The sequence below is a fragment of the Pleurodeles waltl genome, chromosome 1_2 (assembly GCF_031143425.1).
Source record: "Pleurodeles waltl isolate 20211129_DDA chromosome 1_2, aPleWal1.hap1.20221129, whole genome shotgun sequence".
NCBI classification, from domain to species: Eukaryota; Metazoa; Chordata; class Amphibia; order Caudata; family Salamandridae; genus Pleurodeles; species Pleurodeles waltl.
This window is the reverse complement of record NC_090437.1, coordinates 516,183,582-516,205,906: the sequence shown is the minus strand read 5'-3', so window position 1 is coordinate 516,205,906 and position 22,325 is coordinate 516,183,582. Positions and strand designations below refer to the sequence as shown.

The 22,325-nt window shown below is 43.3% G+C and overlaps 1 protein-coding gene across 2 annotated transcripts in view; it reads left to right on the top strand.

Annotated features, from left to right (window-relative positions):
* ARSJ (arylsulfatase family member J) overlaps window positions 1–22,325 on the top strand; it is a 294,161-nt gene that overhangs the window by 159,886 nt on the left and 111,950 nt on the right. The window contains exon 1 of one of the 2 annotated variants that reach the window (XM_069242084.1): window positions 1,675–1,742. The exons of the other annotated variant lie outside the window; for it this stretch is intronic. Coding sequence (XP_069098185.1) covers window positions 1,735–1,742 — 8 coding nt within the window. The 5' untranslated portion in view covers window positions 1,675–1,734. Of the gene's footprint in view, window positions 1–1,674; window positions 1,743–22,325 lie in introns of those variants that run through there. 2 annotated transcript variants of the gene reach the window in all.

The window sequence follows — 22,325 nt, the reverse complement described above, 5'->3', positions numbered from 1 at the left end:
ATACCTTAGGGACCCCTTCCCATGGAGACCAAACATGCAAGAAAACTTGCTGTGATTTTTTACCATAAGCTTTCTGTTGCAGATCTATCTCCCATAATAAGCTTGAATAGACTATTTAGTTTCCTGTGCTGACTGTCAATTTTCTGCCAATCAATATCTTTCGGGGACACCTTTTTCTTCAGGAATTCAATCACCTTATATTACTTTTTCATCACCTATTTAGATGATGCACCCATTATTGTACATCTCGGAGGTTCACGCTCAGGCCAATCAACACTTCTTTTGCATTCAGTCCACAAATCACCTGGAACAAAAATGTCAAACAATGTATTCAAATCTTCTTGGGTAATCATTAGTGAATTACACTACTCCCGCATACGTGCACATAACCTCCACTTGGTATTTATCTAATTTCCCTCATAGGCACCATTTTTATATTTTCCTCAGCTTGATGTGCTCCAACTGGAGACAAATTATGTTTTTCTTTCTTCTGATCTATTTTCCCATCTGCCATCCCATTTATCTAATGCCCCTCATGCATGAATGTACATGATTAATTCTTTAATGTGCATTCTCTTTCCGGGTGATCTAAAGAATGTCTTTGTTTCTGAACTCTAATCTTTAACTTCCCTTTCAGTGTTTAGATTTTTCTAAATACATTTAATATTTCTTGGCTAATTTTGCTAACTTCTCATAAGTTTTTCTGCATGTTGGGTAACATCTTTACACAATTCATCTTCTGTGTATATTTCCAATTTCTTTACATCTAATGTTCCCATAATTAATTCATTTTAATTCTAATTTCATCCTAGGCCCATTCACTGTCCTGTCTCTCTCTGGTGCCTCTTCTGATCTAACGTTGCCATTTGTTGCACCTGTTGCACCCTGAGGCTCAGATTCTTTAACCAATCCATTAACTGTTGTGCAAACTAATAATAGTTATCTGGGGCACTTCTACTACAATGTACACTCGTAATCTGATCTGGTGTGGGTATGTAGGCAAGTGGGGTTCCCTGTTGAAACCTCGCATCAAGAACTGTTGATGTCTAATTTAATATCAGGTTAGGTTCTGCAATTCATCTAACAGTCAAAGGTGGACCAAAAGAAGTTGATTTCTCCATCTCTGAATTGTATGAATGAGCTGATCCCTGTATGCTAGTTGGTGTTTTCCCAAGAGATGTAGCTGGCATTTCAGGAACTGCTGAAACATAAATTGAAGGGGCATTACTTCAGGGCACCTGAAGCATAGGAGGGAGCAACTGGACCTATAGTAACAGGAACTGTTAGTGCATCGGGACCCATCAAATTTGTCTGACTCTGTGAAATTGTCATTCCAGTACATTAATCTGTTAAAACAGTACTGAAAGTCTGTCCTGTTTGATTCGGAGAAACATTTGACATTGTCTGCACTGGCGTATACATAGCCATAGGCTGATTCTGATTAAAATTCTGCACAGGTGTAGCCATATGATATGGCTGCACTGTTTGATTCACATTATGACTTGGTATTACCAGATTCATAAATGGGATTGGTTCTGCTTGTTTTGCAACAGGACTTGAAATAGACTGTGCTGTATGAGCAATCAGAATGGGTGGCTATACCACAGGCACTTGTGTCGCTGAATTAACAAGTGTACCTGGAACTGACTGAATCAGGATATGTACAACTGGAGTAGTAGGCACATTTGGGGCTACATTCTGCACTGCTTCACTACTCATTTCTTCCTCCACTGAATGATACGGTAGGTGACGATTCATCAAAAGCTGATTTATGAACTCATCTTCCGAATCACTGTCATATGTAGCTGTCTTTTTACTCTCATCTTCTGCTGCCTGCTCTGTCTTTGTTGTCTGTTTCTTTTGAGTCTTAGGCTTTGTACTCCCGTCACTTTCCTCTATGACAGCTGGAAACATTCTCATTCCATTTAATATCTCGGCTCTCCTTGTTTTTTATTCCTCGGATCATATAGCTTTCTCCAATGTCTCAACTGCTTTCTGCATTCTAGTCTCAAATTTTGTCATTGACCTCTGTCTTGTAATAAGTTCCCAAATACTAAGGACTTAGACTTGTGTGGGTCTTGGAGGAGGCTTTGATTCATACATTACTAAATGTTCCATAATGAGGAAGAGCTAATGAACCCTCTTTCTCAGTTATTTTACATCATTTTACACCATTGTTTAAGCTATACACATGCCGAAACTCCTTTTACGGAGATCACATCATAAGCTGGGTTCCCTCGGATGGGACTTCACCCTCTCTAACTGGAATAAACACATCTCCCCTTAGAGCATCTGAATGCCTTGAAAAAATGTAATTTTAACAGAAATTCAATTAACCACAATGATTTTCAATCGAATCAGGAAGTAATTTCGATCCCACAAATTTTTCGCAAGCTGTTCACAACCAATGGCAATACGATAATGTCCGCTAATACCAGTGCACCTTCACACTAACCGACCAATAGCAGCGCAACACAAAATGTCTCCCAGCAGCTGCAATCGCTTCTCAATTCTCTCTCACACAATCACACACTCGCACCTAATGATAAATATTGCAAGCAAAAACCAAAACCTGTCTGCACACTATTGGTAGGAACTCCAACACTCTAAAACCTGGGCTACACTTCTGACTGTGGCTTTCACGATTACACAATGAGTGAAACTTGACCAGCAATTCTTACTCTGGTTAATATAGATACTCCATGTGCACTCAGGATTCACTAAATATCAACCAACATTTCATCCACTCAAGGAAAACTATTGGTACCGTCAATGACGTCTCATGACAAGTACCTCTACACTTGTGCATTATCCCGGGATCTTAGGCCACAACGAACCCATCAACAAAAACAACCACAGAAAGTTTTGAGCACAAAGCGCCACAATCACTTTGAGTATGATTACTCCGCAAAGCACTTCACAGCATCACGCTTCACCACAATATTCAAGCCAAAAGCATCACAAGTGCAAATTTATACTCATGCAACACCTCACTCGTAGTCACAGCATTGGAACTTCATCAATCGCTGCGTAATTTGTGGACTGGGTAATGGAATTAGGTTAATCCTAACTTCCTAACATTAAACGAAAATGTGGTTCCCCCTCTAATAGGGCAAAACCATCAGTCTGCTACCAGATCTGTGGATGCATTTTTCATCCTTTGCAGGAATCAAATGCGCAACAAGGTCAATAGAACTTTGGAACCAGAAAGATGTGTGGTGGACCATCAACAATATTTCAACACCACCCCAACAGTTTAAACACCATGACCATGTGACCACAGAAGGAAAACTCCAATCAGAAATAAAGTTAAAACATTTATTACAAGCACAAGCTCAAAGTCATGTAGACAATGCGCAAAACCAAATTATAAAGATATATAATCACCAAAGGTTGCTCAAGGTGATAAAATAGATTCAGACAAACTAATAATACATAAAGTCAATAAGAATATCTGTAATACAGATATTACACAGTGTTCAGAATGAACAATCATTAGCCAATATAATTTCAGCTGAGGCAATAATATTTGGCAGGGCATAGGTCAACCCTACAGCTAACCAAAGTTGGGAAGTGCATGTGTGGGGAGGAACACATGCAGGCAAATGCAAAAAGTACAAAAAGGACAAAAATAATTTGAAAAAAGAATAGCTTCGGCAACAGGTCTCAAACTAAAAAGAAAAAGAAAATAAGTGTCAGCATAATGGAGGTTCTAACCTAAAAGGGCATTTCAAGGGGTAATGGGAAATGGCAGAGAGGAAAATACCTCTCTTAGGGATACAGCATTCAGGGAATCTTTATCAGCAAAACAGCTGGTCAGCAAGGCATCTGCAAGCATCAGGTAAGCGTCTAACTCTGACCAAGATCAAGACCAAGACTGGACTGGACTCAGACTGGACTAACCAAAGTTTGAATGTCCATTGGTATATCAATTTGCTAAAAGTCTTCTGATTTGTCAAAGTGTCACTTCAAACTACGTTGAATAGGCATCATCCAATCATAAATTATCACCAGAATCCAGGTAGCAACAGTTGGACAATTTCTCAAGTCTGTCATGGGAACATCTCCTTTCCGTGTGACTCCAAGCAGGTTGGAAGCAAATGTATACGATATCAGTCCATGTTCCTGCACTATAACTTTCTCAAGGACAAATGAGTAAGATTTTCCACAGTTAAACAATAGACTTATTACCAAAGAACTTTGCTTCTCATGGGAACACAATCTGAAAGAAGATATCACGTTGTGAAAAAATAGTTCAACACTTTTACATGACTACAAAATGTAGGCTCTGTAGGTCACAGTTATGCTATACAAGGAAAAAAAATATAAACTGCACTTAATACTTTTTAGTAAACCACAAATAATATGCTAACAAAACAGCATCAGTAATAATATTTCATCAGTATGAGTAATACATTTGATATAAACTTGAAAAGCTTTGTTATTGCATTACGTATAAGAGAGAACTGAATTTTTATCACTTGCACATATTATTAAAGTCATTAATCTTTTATAAATCACAATAAATTTAATATAATTTCTATAAGCACTTTTACTTTAGAGCCTAAATTACATTTTAACATCAGTGTTAACATTCTATCATGTCATTTAATTCAAAAGGCACCTATGTCAAACTTTGAAGTACAAATAAATGCACATTTAACATGTGTCAGTTGTATTTTTCCTACTATATCTTAACATTCAGGTTCTTTCTTCCTGGTTGAAACTATAACAATTCTGTGTTTAGTTTTAGTGAGAGGGCAGACATCCTCGTTTCCAGGTTTGCATTTGTATTGTGTAGTTGAGACTCACATTAGTACACATCCTGGTTGCATGAACATGTTGGAAACAGCTAGAAACAGACTTGATCCTTGAGGCACTCCACATTCTAGATGCAAGTTGGGATCTACCTTTTTTTATTAGTGAAATCTAGCAAATTACAAGTTTTTGTGATGTATACCCTCAGATTATTGCCTTCGCTGTTTGTGCTGGCTGTAGAACTCTGTGCACCTTTCCCCTGCTAGCCAGAGGCAAAGTGTCTGTGTCCCCCTTATCAACATGATGACATTGGTATATACCTGTTTGTTATATTTAAGTTACCTATAAATTCCTATTTATGGCACAAAGTGTATGCAGGGCCTGTAAGATAAATGCCACTAGTGGACTGCAGCACCTATTGAGCCATCAAACACGGCTTCAGGCCTACTATTGTGGCCTGAATAAAGCAACTTTTAAAGTGCACTTTGGCCTGTCAAAAAGAACCCTTGTAACAGGCATAACCTTCCTTCTAAATATTACTAAGTCACCCATAAGTTGTTCTTACTGCCCATAAGGCAAGGTGCACGGTATTTAAAAGTATGATATGTAAAAAGTTAATGTTAAACATGTCCTTGCAGTGATAAAGCAATGGGATGCAATAGTAAATTTAATAATGCTATCTCAGGCTAGGAAACAACTGCACATTTTATTTTATTTTTCGGCTCCTTGTAATATTCATTAGAAGCCTGAGTCACTGATGAAGTTGGATTTTTATTAAATATTATGGAAAGGAAGTTTTAGAAAATTATCTTCTCCTTCCCTAAAGTCTCTGGAAGCTAATTTGCATTGCCTCAAGCTACAGCCCTCTAGTGCTCAGCCCTGAATGAGGTGTGAAGACTGCTCCCAGAGCAGAAGACAAAAGCTTAGGCGTAGGGAGATGTTTCTGTTCCTCTGAGAGGATGGCCTCAGTTTAATTGTTTTCAGTGGGGCCTCCCCTGTCACAAGCAGTTGTCAGGTAACACCTACACATGCTTCTGCTTTGTTTCCCCAGCCAGCCAGACTCCAGTCCCAGTAAGGAGGGAAATGCTCCCAGAACTGTTTTGAACTACAGCAGAAGAGGGGTTGCTCATTTCCCTGGCCACAGTTCTGTGGTTAGCACAAATGCTCTGTGTTGGAAATGGCCCCTTTTGCAGGGTTATCCCCAAACTTTTTGCCTTCTTCCTCCTATTTTTTTAGGTCTGTTTTTGCTGGTTTATTGTCTCTGAGCACTTTACAACTGCTAATCAGTGCTAAAGTGCAAGTGCTCCCTATAGACATTGTACTGTTGATTGGTTTATCCATGATTGGCATATTTGATTTACTAGTAAAGTGCACTAGAGGTGCCAATGGCCTATAAATCAAATGCTATTAGTGGGCCTGCAGCACTGGTTGTGCCACCCACATTAGTAGCCCTGAAAACATGACTCTGGCCTGCCATTGCAGTGTCTGTGTGAGCAGTTTTAAACTGCCAATTCGACTTGGCAAGTGTACTCACTTGTCAGGCTTCAACCTTCCCTTTTACTACATGTAAGGCACCCCTAAGTTAGGCCCTAGGTTGCCCCACGAGCAGGGTGCAGTGTATGATTAAGGTAGGACGTATACTAGTGTGTTTTATATGTTCTAACAGTGAAATACTGCCAAATTCAGTTTTCACTGTGCAAGGTCTATGGGGAGGAGTGGTCACTCACACCTGAAAGGACTGTGCCTGCCCTCACACAATGGCGTCTCCGACCCCCTGGTGAGTGTCTTGGGCCTGGCCTGGACAAGGAAGGATCATGCAAACACTTGAGACTTTGTTTTGAAGTTTGCCAACTTCAAAGGCAGAACTGGATATAAGAAGAAGACCCAAACCCCAGACTTTTAGAATCTTTCTGGAATCAAGAGGAACCTCTGCCCAGGAGAAGAGCTGAAGAGCTGAAGGAGGAGTCATGTCCCTTTGCTGTGTTGCTTTGCTGAACTGGCCTGCAGTTACTGCTTCTGCCCGAAAAGAGTGCAAAGGGTGAACTTTGCTGTGTGTCCTGCTTGAGAAAATTCTCCAAGGGCTTGGAGTAGAGCTTGCCTCCTGTTGGAAATCTCAGTGACACCAAAGACTTCAGTTTCCTCGACCTGCAGCACTGGGAACTGTCTGTTTTATGCTGTTCAAGAGGAGAAACCACTGCGACGATGCCAACGACGACGCTGGCCTGCACCGTGACCTGCCGACGCCACACAGAGTCACATTGCCACGCTTCGCACTGCAACCCTGGTCTCCCCGATGCCGTCATCGGACAACTTCACAAAGCTGCTGCTCGCACCGCAACCTGTGGGCCCTGCACTCTGGAATCGTCTGCTCACACCGCAGCCTCGGCATCCTCGACACTGCCGCTCCTGGTGACACCAGCGCCGCTGCCTGCACCGTTGCCTGTGGACACCGCTCGTGAGGTACACAAAGCACCGTCCCATCCTGCACCGCAGCCCAGGTCCACCAACGCTAGCACCATCGACTCCTGTGTCGTCACCAGGCATCCTGTCTGCACCGTGGCCTGTGGACACCGCTCGTGAGGGTCACGAAGCACCGCCCCGTCCTGCACCGCTGGCTTGGGCCTACCGATGACAGTGCTTCAGCAACGACGACGCCGCTGCCTGCACCGTGATCTGTGGACGCCGCACGTCACACCGCTCCGCTTCACACCGCAGCCCTGGTCTCACCAATGCCGCTGGATGCCGTCCCCGAGCCGCTGCCTGCACCATGACCTGTGGACACCACACGTCGCATCGGCCCGCTTCGCACCGCAACCCCAACGCCATCCATGCCAGTGCACCTGACTTCATCAGCCTGGAGTTCGATCTGCACCGCGAGTGACCTCAAGGGCCCGACGACACCTGCACCGACTCCGGAACCGACACCGCAACATCAGTGATGCTGCTCTCTGGAGCTCACCGCGAGGATCACAACACCCTGCAAATCCAAGGTACTGTTTGCGGGTCTTCCCGACACCGTAGCTGGCCCTCAAGGCTGCGGCCGGCCTGAACTGTAGGTTTTGTTGATCAGAACGCTGTGATAGCCCCAGGTGGAGCTACGACTTCAAGGAACTGTAGTTTTGAGTAAATCTTGCAGAATGTATATTTTTCTTACTGTATGTTGGATGTTTATTTGGTCTTGCTTTATATAGATAAATATTCGCTATTTTTCTAAAACTGTTGTGGTGTCCTTTTGTAGTGTTTCCACTTATTACTGTGTGTTATGTGCAAATGCTTTACACATTGCTTCTGAGATAAGCCTGACTACTCATGCCAAGCTACCAAGGGGTGAGCAGGGGTTATCTGAGCGGGTATCTCCTTTATCCTGACTAGAGTGAGGGTTCCTACATGGACAGGTTGAAAACTGACTGCCAACTAGAGACCCCATTTCTAACACTCTGCATAAGAGGGGAAGTGTCTTACCATCTTTAACGTACCCAGAGAGGAGCACTATGGGATTGTTTACACCGGGACACAGGAAATGCTGCAAACTTGTATGAAGGATTAGCCAGGAGTCACCCTCACCCACAGTCTGGTGCAAGGCATAAATGTGGTACCCACAGTATATTCTCAGAAGATTGCCGGACCTGCGGAAGATCAGAAGAGGACTGAACCTTCTGTATGAGACCTGAGAAGAGCCTAAAGTATGGTTCTCCCTCTTGTATCCACAATAAAGAAGTGGACTCCAAGGGTCATAAGGCTGGCTTCTTGTTCACAATTACAAGAGACACTTCATGCAACTGTCCAGCTAAACACTTCCATCTGGAAATGCCATGGACCCTGCTGTGGCTTCTGCTGGAGTGAGTGTTGATCCCCAAAGTGCTGCTCCTAAGGTCCTGGAAACTTCAGAGGAGAGGGACATACTTGCCAAGCCAATCTAACAAAGGTTCACTTCTGCTGGGCTGAAGATTCAGCTTCCCCTGCTCCGGGCTTTTCTGCATCAGCAAATCCAATTCAGCTGAACCTCACAGAGAAGGTAGCCAGCCTCATTGAGCCCTCTTTGCTACAGCTCACAGCAGTACCATGCTGGAGGAATCTGAACTCCGAAAAATGTTTCAGCATGATTCAGTGCAAATGTAGATATCTTGACCTGGTGAAGGGGCCAAAGGTGTGCAGACCATATGTTTCTGCTTGCAAAACATTTGTAGGTTACCACCAATTTTAGATTGGTGGTAACCCTTTCAAAAATGTGAATGTTTGTATCCCACGGACCACTGCCTGCTCTTACAAAATGAAACGAGAACTTTTCATTTTCTTTTTTAAATGCATCCTGTTTTCCATTCTACTCAACTTCATGCTATACCTTTCTACCCTGTATCACTCTTTTCAATTCCCAATCTATCCTGTACCACTACACTCTTTGCCACTGCACTCTACACTACTCCAGTCTAGGCCACACCAATCTACTCTACACTCTTCCACTATACGCCACATTGTTCTATGTCACTCTACAACACTGCACTCTACAGCACTGCACTCTATACCTATACACTCTACGCCAAAGCACTTTACTCTGTAACACTCAGCCCTATGCCCCTGCACTCCACACAAGCCACTGTACGCCACTCTAAACTACTCTGTACCACTGCACTCTATGCCACTGCACTCTACACAACGTTACTCTACACCATTACACTCTATGCCACTTTATGTAACTACAATCTACCCTGCAGCACTCATACTCTAAGCTACTCTGAAAAACTCCACTATATGTCCCCACAATCTATGTCACCCTACTCCACTCTGCACCACTGCACTCAATGCCAATGCACTCTTCACGGCTGCACTCTGTCACTGTACACTACACCACTATGCTCTACTTTGCATCACTATACTCTACACCACTGCTCTCTACACCACTCTACTCCACCCTGCAGCACTGCACTCTGACACTCTACTTTGCAACTCTGCAGTCTCTGCCACTGAACTCTATGCCACTGTACTCTGCACTTCTCCACTCTATGCTACTCCACGCTATGCCACTGCACTCTATACCTCTGCACTCTACTTTGACCACTTTTTGGTACTGTGCTCTGCACCACTTCACCCAGCACCACTCCACTCTGCACCACTGTACTCTACTATGCACATTTGTAATCTGTGCCACTGCCTTCTACAACACTGCATTGCTTGTATACCACTGAATTCAATGCCACTGCACTCTATGCCACTATACACTTCAGCACTCTATGCCAATGCACTCTCCACCAGTCCACTCTACTCCACTCCAATGTGTGCCACTGTACACAATTCCACACTATGCCACCCAAATACACTTTTGTAGTAGCATTCTCACTTTAAAGTGTATAGACACGAGAATGGGTGAGTGGGCAAAACGTAACTGTAACATGAGATGACACCACTGTTGGTGATTTATGTTCATTCTTTGAGGCAGAGAGAAATAAAATGAATTGCCCGGAATCACATTAATGCATAAATGTTCAATGTCCATCTTGCCAGGTTTACAGCAAATGAAATCAAGCATCCTTAACCTTTAAAGGCTCGCAGGGTGTGCATCTTGGCCCTTAGCCCCTCAGCTGCCTCCTAATTGCCATTGAGAAGTAAAGGAAAGAGCAAAGAGTGAAATTATGAAAGTAAGCATGTTTCTTATAGCTACAAAGATAACAAGGGAAGTGCCATGAGTTCCAAAGGGCTAGCTAGCGGTACGGGGACAGATTAAAATTCAGAACTAGTCCTGAACTAGTACTCATGGCAAGTGGCGGCCGGTAAGTTTAGGAGGGAGGGGGATGGTACACAAATGCACACTCACACTCATTTGTTCATTCAAACACACATGCGTGCACTCACACACACACGCGCGTGCACACACACACACGCGCACACACACACACACATCCATTCGCAGCACTCATTATCAAATACTGCAAACATACACCCACGCACCAAACATTCATTTTAAAAAACACACACACTTACCTTCGGCTCTGCCTCGGAGGTCCAAGGAGGATTGGGACTGCTGCCTTCCCAACTTCGTCACAGAGTGGGATGGGGTCAGTGAGACTTCTGACCCCACCCCACTCTGTGAAGAGATGGTGTCACTGATTGGCACTCGCCCTGGGTGCTTCAGGGCTTAAACCTGAAGCGCCCAGGTTGGAGTCAATGGGTGACGCTTCCCTTCATCACCGAGGGGGAGGACCTCTAGTCACCTTTGCTGAGCCGTGGAGGTCACAGCCATAGGAGCTGTGACCTCTTCAGCCCAGCAAAGTCTAGCTCACGCAGCCAGTAGTCAAATCACGCATGTGTCACTCCTGGCTGCCTGAGCTGAACATGAAGAGTGTCTGTCAGGCTGACCTTTGCTCAGCCTGTCAGACACTCTTCATGAGAGGCAAAAGGTGGGGGGGGTGGCCCCTCTGCCCTAAAGGACGGGCCGCAGCAGCTCATGGAACCTGTGAACAAGGATAGGAAGGGAAGTGCCATGAGTTCCAAAGCCTAGGGGTACCAGGCCAGAATGAAATTCAGAAATAGTCCTGCATTTCACTGTGTAAGCGATGTTAGCTAGTGACCCAGTAGATTGGGAGGGGGGTTCGCCACCCTCCAACAAACATGTCTGAAAAAGTCTGTTCAAACAGCCAAATAGTACATATTACCAGTAGTGACTGGTGTTAGGGCAGAATGGCGGAGCATATTACAGCACACTTGTTCAAGTATTCTGGCAAAATTTCACATAGATTTTAGGCAGTTCAGAAAAGGACCTAACAAATTATAACAGTAACCGTGACCAATATTTGTCCAAAACAATAACCTGTGACATGCATGTGCCCTTAAAAAGCTTGTGTACCAGGTTTAAAAACAGGTGGGCAAGTGGATTGAAATCAAATTAACATTTGTGTCACTGAAGATGCAGCACCTGTGTGATGCAGTGTAGCCACAGTGTAAATGAAAAGAGCAGCATTTGTGTTACATTATGTGTCGGGATATAATATTCATCATTGTTTCAGGGCCTCTTACAAGTCCACTAAAAATATGTTTCCTTTTGCTAATATGAATCTTAATTTGTCAGTATAACAGAAGTGCAGCTCTTATTTACGTGAGTGCCTCTCAGAGAGAGCCCACTTTGCCAATGACATTCTCAGAGTGCCAGAGATACTGTTAAGGGTTCTATGACGAATGCAGTGTACGTATTACACAGTTCCAGATCTCAAACCTTAGTGTTATCATTTGGGCTGTGGATACTGTCATAAGGCAACTGGCATGAAAAGCAAATTGGATGTTCTACATTGCAGTACACTGTACTTAAAACACACTACCAAGACACAGGGAGGCATTTAGAGCAAATGTTGTGAAAGAATTCATATCCGGACTTACCTTATTTAAAACATAATTTTCATGTCAGAATCCTGGTTTTCCCAGTATATAAAACAAAATGTTTCTCTCACAAGCTATATTTTTAGGTATGGCATTGTCCAACACGTTTTGAATTTACTAAAATGATAAGAATACTACTCTTACTTGTAGGGGCTTAACAACAGCCCAGTTCATCTATTGGCCTCTTTTGTGTCAATCACATTTTTATTCTGCCCACTATATCATACAGCATAGAGGCAGTGGGTCTGCCCATCTCAGCCATTGGCTAACTTCATTGTGAGTGACAGCATTCTGTCCTTTCACAAGGCACACATCCAGACACATTATAGTTCCCAGAAGTGCCAGGAGCTACTATGGCAATGTATGCTTTTTGAGACAAAGAATATTTTTGCTTTTAGCCAATTTTATTTTAGATTGATGATGGCCCAGCTGCTTTCCCTATGCAAAAATGTTTGGGAAAAAACATCACAACAGAAATGACCAAGTAAAATGTTTGGAAGCCAACTTCAGACATATTGGCTTTTCAAATGGTTGTTCCTTTCTGTGATACCCCCAGGGCGGTGGAAACTAAAATGATAATAACTGATAATAACACTATGTTATTAGCATTTTATTTCTCCCAGAAGAAGGGGTGGGGCTGGGCTGGAGGGAGTGGGCTGGTGGAGGACTATGTGCACCACAAAGTGAGCTTATCTGTTTGGCCAACCGAGTTGGGCCGGCCAAACAGATATGTGCACTTTGCACTTTCTCGACCTGGCTGTATTCCACTCTGAGTGGAGAACATGCCCAAACTCCCACTCCCAGTCTGAGTGGTGAAACAGGCTGCTCAGACCAATCCTGATGCTGCTGTCATGCTGATGACAGCAGTGTCGTGATTGGCTGGAAGCATGTGTGCAGCTGGGAAGAGGAAGAGAAAGAGGATGGAGGGGAGATGAAAGCACCTCCCCCACAGGTAAGTGCTATTTTTCTTGGTTTTTTTTCAGCCCCTCTCCTCGTCCAGTCCCATCCCGCCCCACCCACCCCCATTGAGTAGCCAACACATCATTATGCCACAATCCAACCTGTATGGATATTTGATCTACACCTGTCATACTACCATCAAATCAACATGCTCTCATATATAAAAGTTATTCCTGCAGGCTATCTAACTAGACCTCCACTGCCCCTCTTCACCTCACCTTCTAAGCACAAATGATTTCCACAATGGCTCCGGGATACACATCCACTATCCACCAACACCAGACCGCAGCCTTCATTTCTAACTCTCGTTCGTTTCCAACTCTTGTTCGTTGTTTTGTGGGGGCATCCTGTTAGGAAGCACCTGCTTAACATTTTGCAGGTATGCACTGTAGCACAATTCCACAGGTCGTTTCTTGAAAGGATTTACAAAAATAAGCTTACTGTAAAGAGTGCTGCTTTGACTCATTGGAGCAAGTCTGCTAATCGGTTTGGTGTGGGCGCTGGATCTAGCATCGATCAAAAATGAGGCGGTGGCCACTTTGAAGACTGGATTTATGCTTCTCACCCACTCAAAAAAACAGCTTGCTAATTTGAAGTTCAGTGTAGGATGCCCAGATGACTCGTCTGGCATTGCAGGAGATGCTGCAGATATTTCTCCTGTGCTTTGAATCTACAATTTGAGCTAATGAGATTAGAGCAGTGGTTCTTAACCTGTGGTCTGGGGACCCTGGGGGTATGGGGTGGTAAGTGGGGGTCAGTGACTGCTCAGAAAATGAAATATTACTAACAGATTATTAAAGTGTGTATACACAAAAAAGCAAACTGTAAAATTGAAGATCTGAAAACGTTCTATGAATGTGAATTATTTTTGTATAGAAAACTCAAAATTAAGGTGGTCTTCCTACATTGATACATTGGAGCATTGCGTGTACATCAAACATATAGTATAAATGCTAGGTGGCCTCAATTGAATTGAGAAAAGCTTCAACCTTCCCATTAAAATTAGAATTTGTTTTTTTCTATTTGTTTGTGAACTAAATACAACATTTTTATTATATGTGTAATTGTTTGATGGATGCTGGTTTCCATGTTTGTGAGTATTTTTTGCAGTTCGAATCACTAAAATTGCTTAGACCTGGGTCCTCAGACCTTAATCATTATTCAGTGGTGATCCTTGGATTCCACTAATGATTAAGCTGGGTCCATGGAAGTCAAAAGCTTTAAGAACCACTGATCTATAGGAATGTATTAAGGTCTGCCTTGCATCTGAGTGCTATTGGGGGATGTACCGTACTCCTCTCTTATTTGCTCTATGGCCTTTCAGACAGCCACATGTGATTTGCTTATTTAGCATAGGGTTGTCAGCTATTTATCTAATGGGGCATTGCCTCGGGCCTGTGGACCTTATTGGCCCATGGCCGCTGCTATAGCCTCTGCCATTCTTCCCAACTCCCAAAGGTTTATTAAGGCAGCAACAGCCCGCGCTTAAGAAAGGAAGAAGGTGAAGAAAAGAGTGATAGGAAAAAAAGAGCAATTGGACAAAGATCAGAGAAAAGGAGAAGAGAAAATGAAGAGAAGAGAAACAAAATGGGTGGGTGGAGAGGAGTGAGTGAGAGACTAAGAGAGAGAAAGACAAGATAGAGCAAGGAAGTGGGATACAGAAAGTGATAGAGGGAAGGAAGGGAAGTGGACCTGGTTTTCACTTTTTTTGCCAGGACCACTTGGTTCGCAGACTGACTCTGGTTGCATTAGAATACTCTCACAACGTTCTCACCCAAGTCGAACATTAAATATTCCCCTTCATGTTCCAAACCTCATCTCATTCTTTCGGTGGGCCCCTTCATGTAGCTTGTTCTCTCTGCCTCTGATGAAGTGCCCTCCTTGAGTGAGGTGGATGGCATGCTGTGATTGCTGGCGCGCGCCCAAGTCATTTACCTGCTGTAACGAGGGAATGAAAGAACATCCGTGTCTTTTGTGTTGCCAAGAATGCAGTCAGTGCTCTTTTCTGACGACGAGCATGTAATGTGGTATTTTGTATTATTTGTGCTAGTTCGAAGCATTGTGGTCATAGACAACTGCTAAATAAGGCGTACTTCTGAGAGGTCTTCAGTTGTTTTGTTGTATATTCTCTTCTTGTGGCATGTACTCCCACGGATGCATTTTCAAATAGAAATAAAAGTGTCCCGACTCATTGTTCTGTAATGTTCCCTTGTCTTATGTTCTGGAGACATTTGCAGAAGTAGCAAAGTTCTTAGAAGTGAAGTGAAAACAGTGGTTTATAATTGGCATCGCATTGATGTGGCCTTTAAAAAGGTCATTCTTCTTGCAAAATAATTGGCACAAAAGCCATGGACAACGTGTAGAAGGAGGACTGTCCATTCCTGAGCACCACCAGCTCCTTGGACTCCCATCTTCAAATGAGCCACTACCCGAGTCTCTTGACCAAACAGCTTAGACGTGTGTATGGCAGGATGCCGCCCGTATTCTGCAAGACCCCGCAAGGAACACGTGACTCAGCAGTCTGTAGATATGCAAACTAATGGCACTGTGGTAATTTCTGGTTTAACAGTAACCATAACTCTGTGTAAATTAACCCTTTCACTGCTTGTTTAAGTACCACTATGTCGGAGATTTTTTTTTAACTGTGTTAGTGTGTTTAAACACATGTACTTCTTTGGTCTCTCTGTGTACCCATACAAACGGAATGTTTTTTTCAGAACATTCAGGCTACATATTTGTGCACACCCCACATTAATATCACATTCTGAAGCTGAAACCAAAAATGTGGAGATGTTTTCATTTTAAACACATTTACTCAAAATACTCTTGCATTTCTCAAATGGAAAAATGTATTTCCTGAAATGCTATCAATGGAAACGTTGCACTTAATGCCTTGAGTCAGGCAGTTGCAAATATCTGTGGGTTTTCCTGTTGATTGTTGTCTGTCTAATCAATTACCTAACATCAGTTCAGATAACTAAATTTTGAAATAAACGGTGTATTTTCTAATTCTGTTATACCTAAGCAATCTGTTGCCATGCCATGTCAGGCCTCCCTTATCCTTACTGGCTGAATTGTATAATACGCTGAACATGAATTCTGTAAGATATTTGGCATTTTTTCCAAAACATGGTAATTCCCTCCAGCCTACATCACAGAGAAACGCATCCCTGTCAATGATTGACCCATATCTGTGTTCTTCCAGATCTCCTGAGCTTGAGGCTACCAGATATATATGGGTTTTCTATGAGTTTGCAGTGTTAAAATACAATAAACTGGGTGCAATGCATTTGGGAATTTTGGAAAGCAACTGAAAGTGAAATAATAGTTTAGGGAATCTGTCTTTGGTCACAAGTAGCACCCCTGGGAATTATTGAAGCACACTGCAACAGTGTATTTTCCACTTCTATACATATCTTAAGGTTTCTATCACTGAGTGTCACACCTCCATTAGTTGGCTAATCCAATACAGTGAACATAGATTCGTTTTAGATTTTTAGCAGTTTCCTCACAACATGTTAGCTCCCATCCCTTACAAAAACTGACCCTAATCTGTGTACCACTCAGCCTCCTAAGCATGGAAGTACCAAATACGTACAGCTTTTCAAAGGGGTTGAGGCACTTGCCTGTGATAAAGTGGGTGCCATGCATTTGGGTATTTGGCTTTTGGTTTCAGGTATCACGCCTGAGCTGTGAAACATACTACGATCATATATATTTTTAAAATGTACACAAGATTGCTATTGCTGGTTGCAAGATGTCCCACACCTTGATTGGTTGGGAGAATGTAATGGAGTAACATTTTTTTTAATTTTTAGAATTTTGGCCATTTCTTCCAGACTTCCGCAACACAGCAGCATATCCCATCCAAGCCTTTTGATGTGCCTACAGGTGATAGGCTGGGTGCAAGCATTCGGAAACATTGGAAAGTTGCTGAAAGAAAAATTTGATTTTAGAGTACTAGCCTCTAGTTGGAGGTATTATTATGTGCTAAATGTAAGGATCTCATAGCCATATATTTGTGATATCTAAACATCCTAAAATGTCTGTTACCAGATGCCAGACATCCCTTTCCATGATTTATTGGCAGGGAGAATGCACTAAACATAACATGGCATTAGTCAGATTTGTAGAATTTATTCCAAAACATGGTAGTTCCTTTAAGTCTTCCTCATGTAGAAACAAATCCCTGTCAAGGTTTAACCAAACCTGTGTTGCTCATGGTGCCCTGAGTGTAGGTTTTGCATGGATTCAGGTGAAATGCTATTTTAGGGTGCCTGTTTTTGGTTGCAGTTCTAGATTGCTTAAGAATGCACCACAAATATATATTTTGACCATTTCCACCTCTAAAAGTTTCATCAAGGATTGGACACAGTGAACATCTGTTCAGTTTCCTTATTGACATTTCCAATGCTCCTCTCGGTGACAGTGATTGTACAGTTGCCAGCTAGTTCCAGGCTGCAAATACATCTGTGCCACACAACTGGTGTAGAGAACAAGCACAGTATTTTGCTGTCAACTAAAAGTCTATGGTATGTTCTGGGCACAGTTGTGGCAGTGTCCCCCCTACTAAAGTTCTGGATTTACTAGAATGACTTTGGAAGAAATGGTGGACCACAAAAGTGGCACGAAAAAAGGAGCATTGTTGCATGATTGTTTACTAGATGGACAGACTTTCCAGTGAATCAAGAATTGAAGAAGGCCTCCAAAAGTCCAAGGGTCCCCAACTGCTTTAACGTCATATTCCAGTTGTCCTTGCATCTTGATTGGCAGAGGTTTCAATGCAAACTGATGATAATATTTTGGAAAATATGGCTTCAAATATGGCTTCAACTTTGATGAATGAAAGACAAAATGAATATTCCACTCCCAAGGTAGTTTCACTCAGGACTGGTCTGATGTTTAATAACAAATGCACTGAAGAAGGGCAAGGATCAAAGACTGAAATATATGATGAACAAGGCAGAAAATAGGGAATGAAGAACTTTTGATGAATTTTCCTATCATGATTGCCTCCTAAATATATGATTTTAAAAGGTATGATTTTAAAAGTGTCATCTAGATAAACCAACAAATCGCGGCCAACATATCTTCCTTCAGAATTATGGCAGTGAGGATGTGTATTAAGTAACATATCATCTGGTTGTGCGGTGTATACACAACCATCCTGTAAGCATGGTCAGCCTATAGAAAGAGGCTTAAAGCAAAATGTTGTTTTAGGGTACCTATCTCTTGATCACAGTTATCACCCCTGGGCTATATACACAATATGATGATATTCATCATCTACACATCCAAAGATTTCTACTGCTGGGTGTCAAATGTGCCACATACTGATTGATTAGCTTGGACAATGCATTGAACTTGACATTGGTAAGATTTTCATAAATTTTTTCAAGAAACATGGTCATTTCTTCAGTCTTCGTCTAGCAAGAAGTAATTTCTGCTAAGGCGAGGCACACAACTGTGTTACCCTGTGTCTCTTGAATGGGTAGTGCCGTAATGCAGCGCTTTCAGTGCAATCCACAGACCAGACACTAGGGAATGTTTTTGATGGAGGAGCTTCCGTAGGAGATATCTGTAGTACAGAGAATGCCTTACAAGTATAGTATGGATGCAAAATCCCCAGTTTCTTCAATTACTGAGACGAAAAAACCCTTTTGCACATGTCCCACCATCCAATGTTTCCATACCGTTCTAAATATAAAATGGTACACTATGGCCCTCATTTTGACTTTGGCGGTCTATTCAGCAGACCGCCAAAGCCAAATCTGCCACTGGACCTCCATTGCTGGTGGTCTGGCAGCCATCTGCCATACTTAAGGCAGAAAGTCACCAAGAGTCCTGCTGGCGGTTGGTGGTGCAGAGGCGGTTCCAGGAGGTGTGTAGATGTGGGGGGGTGCGTGTGCTGGTGACAAGGATGGAGATTTCTGTCACTGGGTGCATGACCGCCAGGCTTTTCGTGGCAGTGCGACACCACGAAAAGCCTGGTGGTGTTCTGCCTTGTAATGTGGCTGGCGGCATAAGGGCTGCCACAGGCCTGGAGGGGCTCGCTGCCAGCTACAATGGTGTGACCACACCAGCGTGCTAGGCAGCGCTGTGGTGGCCTGGCTTGATCCAGACCCCACAACTTGAAACTTGAAACCACTGATGCAAGGCTGGCGTTCTTTGACCGCCAGCCTCGTAATGAGGGCCTATATGTGGGTTTGGCTCTACTGTCTGTAACAGAAATTGTCCAAACCTTTAACTCTGTGAAGACCACATTGAAAGTATTCTCATTGCCCATGGTCACAGTTTTGGTCTGTTCTTGTCCACTTCAGCAGGCATTCCCACATATGTGAGGTAGTATTTTTATTAGTAGAATTGTGGAAACACTTGAAGGTGGCTGTTGTCCACAAATTCAAAATCTTTCAGCCACAGAAACATGAGGGAATTCTGCTCTTTAAACCAAAGATTGGCATTTTAGGGCATTCTGTAGAAACATCCGCATGAGCCACCCTGGACTCCATCAAAGTTGTAGGTGTCTGAAATGTCTGGAGTTGGTAGGCTTTCCTAAGTGAAGAATAACCCGGACCCACATGTGCAGCTACCCAGGTCCCAAAAATCAAGCTAATTCTAAAAATCAAGCGGTCGAGTTCTTGGTCCTTTTCTGTCAAAGACAACAGGTCTACCCACATTTGGCCTACCACACACTGTTTGGATTTGGTCATATTGTGTGGTAAACATCCTTTATGCCGAATTTTTTATAACGAAGTCCTGGTTAACGAAAACGGAACAACGCTTTCTTTAACCACGACTTCGTTATTTTGTGCCTTAACCACGCATGTCCTGAACAACGAACATGCATGGTTAAGGTACAAACAAGGGAGTCGGCTGAGGAGGACGACGCAGATGACAAGGTGACGACTCAGGTAAGTGGGGGGTTTTAGGTTTTGGGGAGGGGGTGGGGGGTCAGGGGGTTTTAGGTTTTGGGGTGGGGTTGGGGGGTGGGGCGTTTTTGGTTTTGGGGATGGGGTGGGGGTTCGGGGGTTTTAGGTTTTGGGGTGGGGTTGGGGGGGTGGGGCGTTTTTGGTTTTGGGGAGGGGGTGGGGGGTGAGGGGTTTTAGGTTTTAGGGTGGGGTTGGGGGGGTGGGGCGTTTTTGGTTTTGGGGAGTGGGTGGGGGTCAGGGGGTTTTAGGTTTTAGGGTGGGGTTGGGGGGGTGGGGCGTTTTTGGTTTTGGGGAGTGGGTGGGGGGTCAGGGGGTTTTAGGTTTTGGGGTGGGGTTGGGGGGGTGGGGCGTTTTTGGTTTTGGGGAGTGGGTGGGGGGTCAGGGGGTTTTAGGTTTTAGGGTGGGGTTGGGGGGTGGGGCGTTTTTGGTTTTGGGGAGTGGGTGGGGGGTCAGGGGGTTTTAGGTTTTGGGGTGGGGTTGGGGTGGTGGGGTGAGGGATGTAGGGTGAATGGTGCCTATTGCTAATGATTTTATCAGGAATGCCTTTACAACGAAATATCGTTGTTAAGGCATTCGTGGTAAAATCATTAGTAGTAAAGACGAGGTCGGTGTTCCGACCTCGTTGTTAAGGTTAGTAGTAGTTTAAAATTCGGTGTTCCGTCATATAACCTAACTGTGTGTCTGTACCACAGCAAAGAGCAAGACACTGTTCGAATGTTTTCTAAGGAAAAAAACACCTAAACAATGTGTGGCTCCTTGCTAGTGCAGAGACACACAGCTGCTTCCTCTCCGAATGTGTCATGGCTATAGACGCATTCTGAATCAATTGAGCTGTATGACATGAACTAGGATGTCGAGATTGTAAGGAAAGGAACCACAAACAATTGTTGTACCTCCCTTTCCAATCCCCACCTCCTCGATAATTTCTTCTATTTCTGGGATAGAACAAGTAATGATAGGGAATGAGGAAGAACTGACCTGCTCTTCTCGCCCTTTCTACCAACTCCTGGCGGCCACACCTCCAGAAAAGGTTGGTTGGGCTGCTGGATATGGCTAGGTAGGGGTGGGAACAGTTACAGCTGTCCTTAGTCCTTCCAGTAATCCCACACACAGCTTGATCTATGGATGGACATGAGAGAAATTAGGTAATTGATCTGAGGACTGTCCAGTATGTTTTTGACATTGATGTCACATGCATATTAATAAGGCATCCCAGAAATGAGGACTGGGCTGCCACATTCAGGGTCGTTTTCCAAGGATATGCATATGAAATGTATTTGCATGTTGCGTAGCTGCATAGTTTATTTTTGTGGGGAAGAGCATTGTGAAGGAGCAGATAAGTCCAGGGTCGGACTGGGAACTAAAGGCAGCCCTGTCACAAACGTTCAAATCACACCCACTCTCTCCCTCCCCCTCTCTACGTCTCTCCCACCCTTTGCTTCTCTACTTCTCCTCTGCTCTCTCAACATCCTTCTTTCGCTCTTTCCTTCTGCTCGCTTTCTCTTAGTACTGTCTCTCTTCTCACGTGCCAGACTTGTGATGGAAACTTTTAATTCTTGTTGAAATATCGTTTTTTTTCTTTGTTCCTTTTTTTCTTTCGTTGATACTGTCATCAGCCACAAAGACAAGAGGCCCACTTTTACCTCTGACTTCCCTGACGAAAACCAATTTAGTAGCCGTATCCTTGGAGAGTTTTGTGGTATTCAGTTATCATTTGGAAAAGCAGCTGTTCGAATTACATATTAGCAAAACAGTATAGATGTTCTTACCAAGGATGAACATTCCTCAGTACTGAAGCAAGTGTAATTATGAAGGCTGCCAATTTGTGAAATCCAAAATTAACAAAGTATTTTTCCTAAACAGGCTAATCCCATCAATGAGCATTTCAATCACGAAGGAGTGGTTCAGTGACAGGCCCTATCCTCAGAAGTGACCGGTGCCTTTTGTATCCCAATGCTGTAAAGCCTTGTGCTAAAAAGAAGGATGATAAGTGTTATAGCAAGCTATAGTTCGAGAATAGTTTGCTGAGCTTTTTTAAAGCCTTACAATTGATCACGACTAATATATTCTTCTGGGTGTTTAAAAAGTATGGATACTATTCACAAAAAAATTGGAAAGTTTGCAAATTAAAGGATGCTATATAATAGAACAGTGAAGTTGTTGCGATTAAGTAGAGTATGAGCACGCATGTGGTGCAACGCATATGAAAATCACTTAGAATTGTTACTGCATATATTAGTGATGTGCGAGGAGGAGAATTGCAAAAAACATTGGAAAATATTGGTAAGTGACAACACTATGACTGTGTGGGAG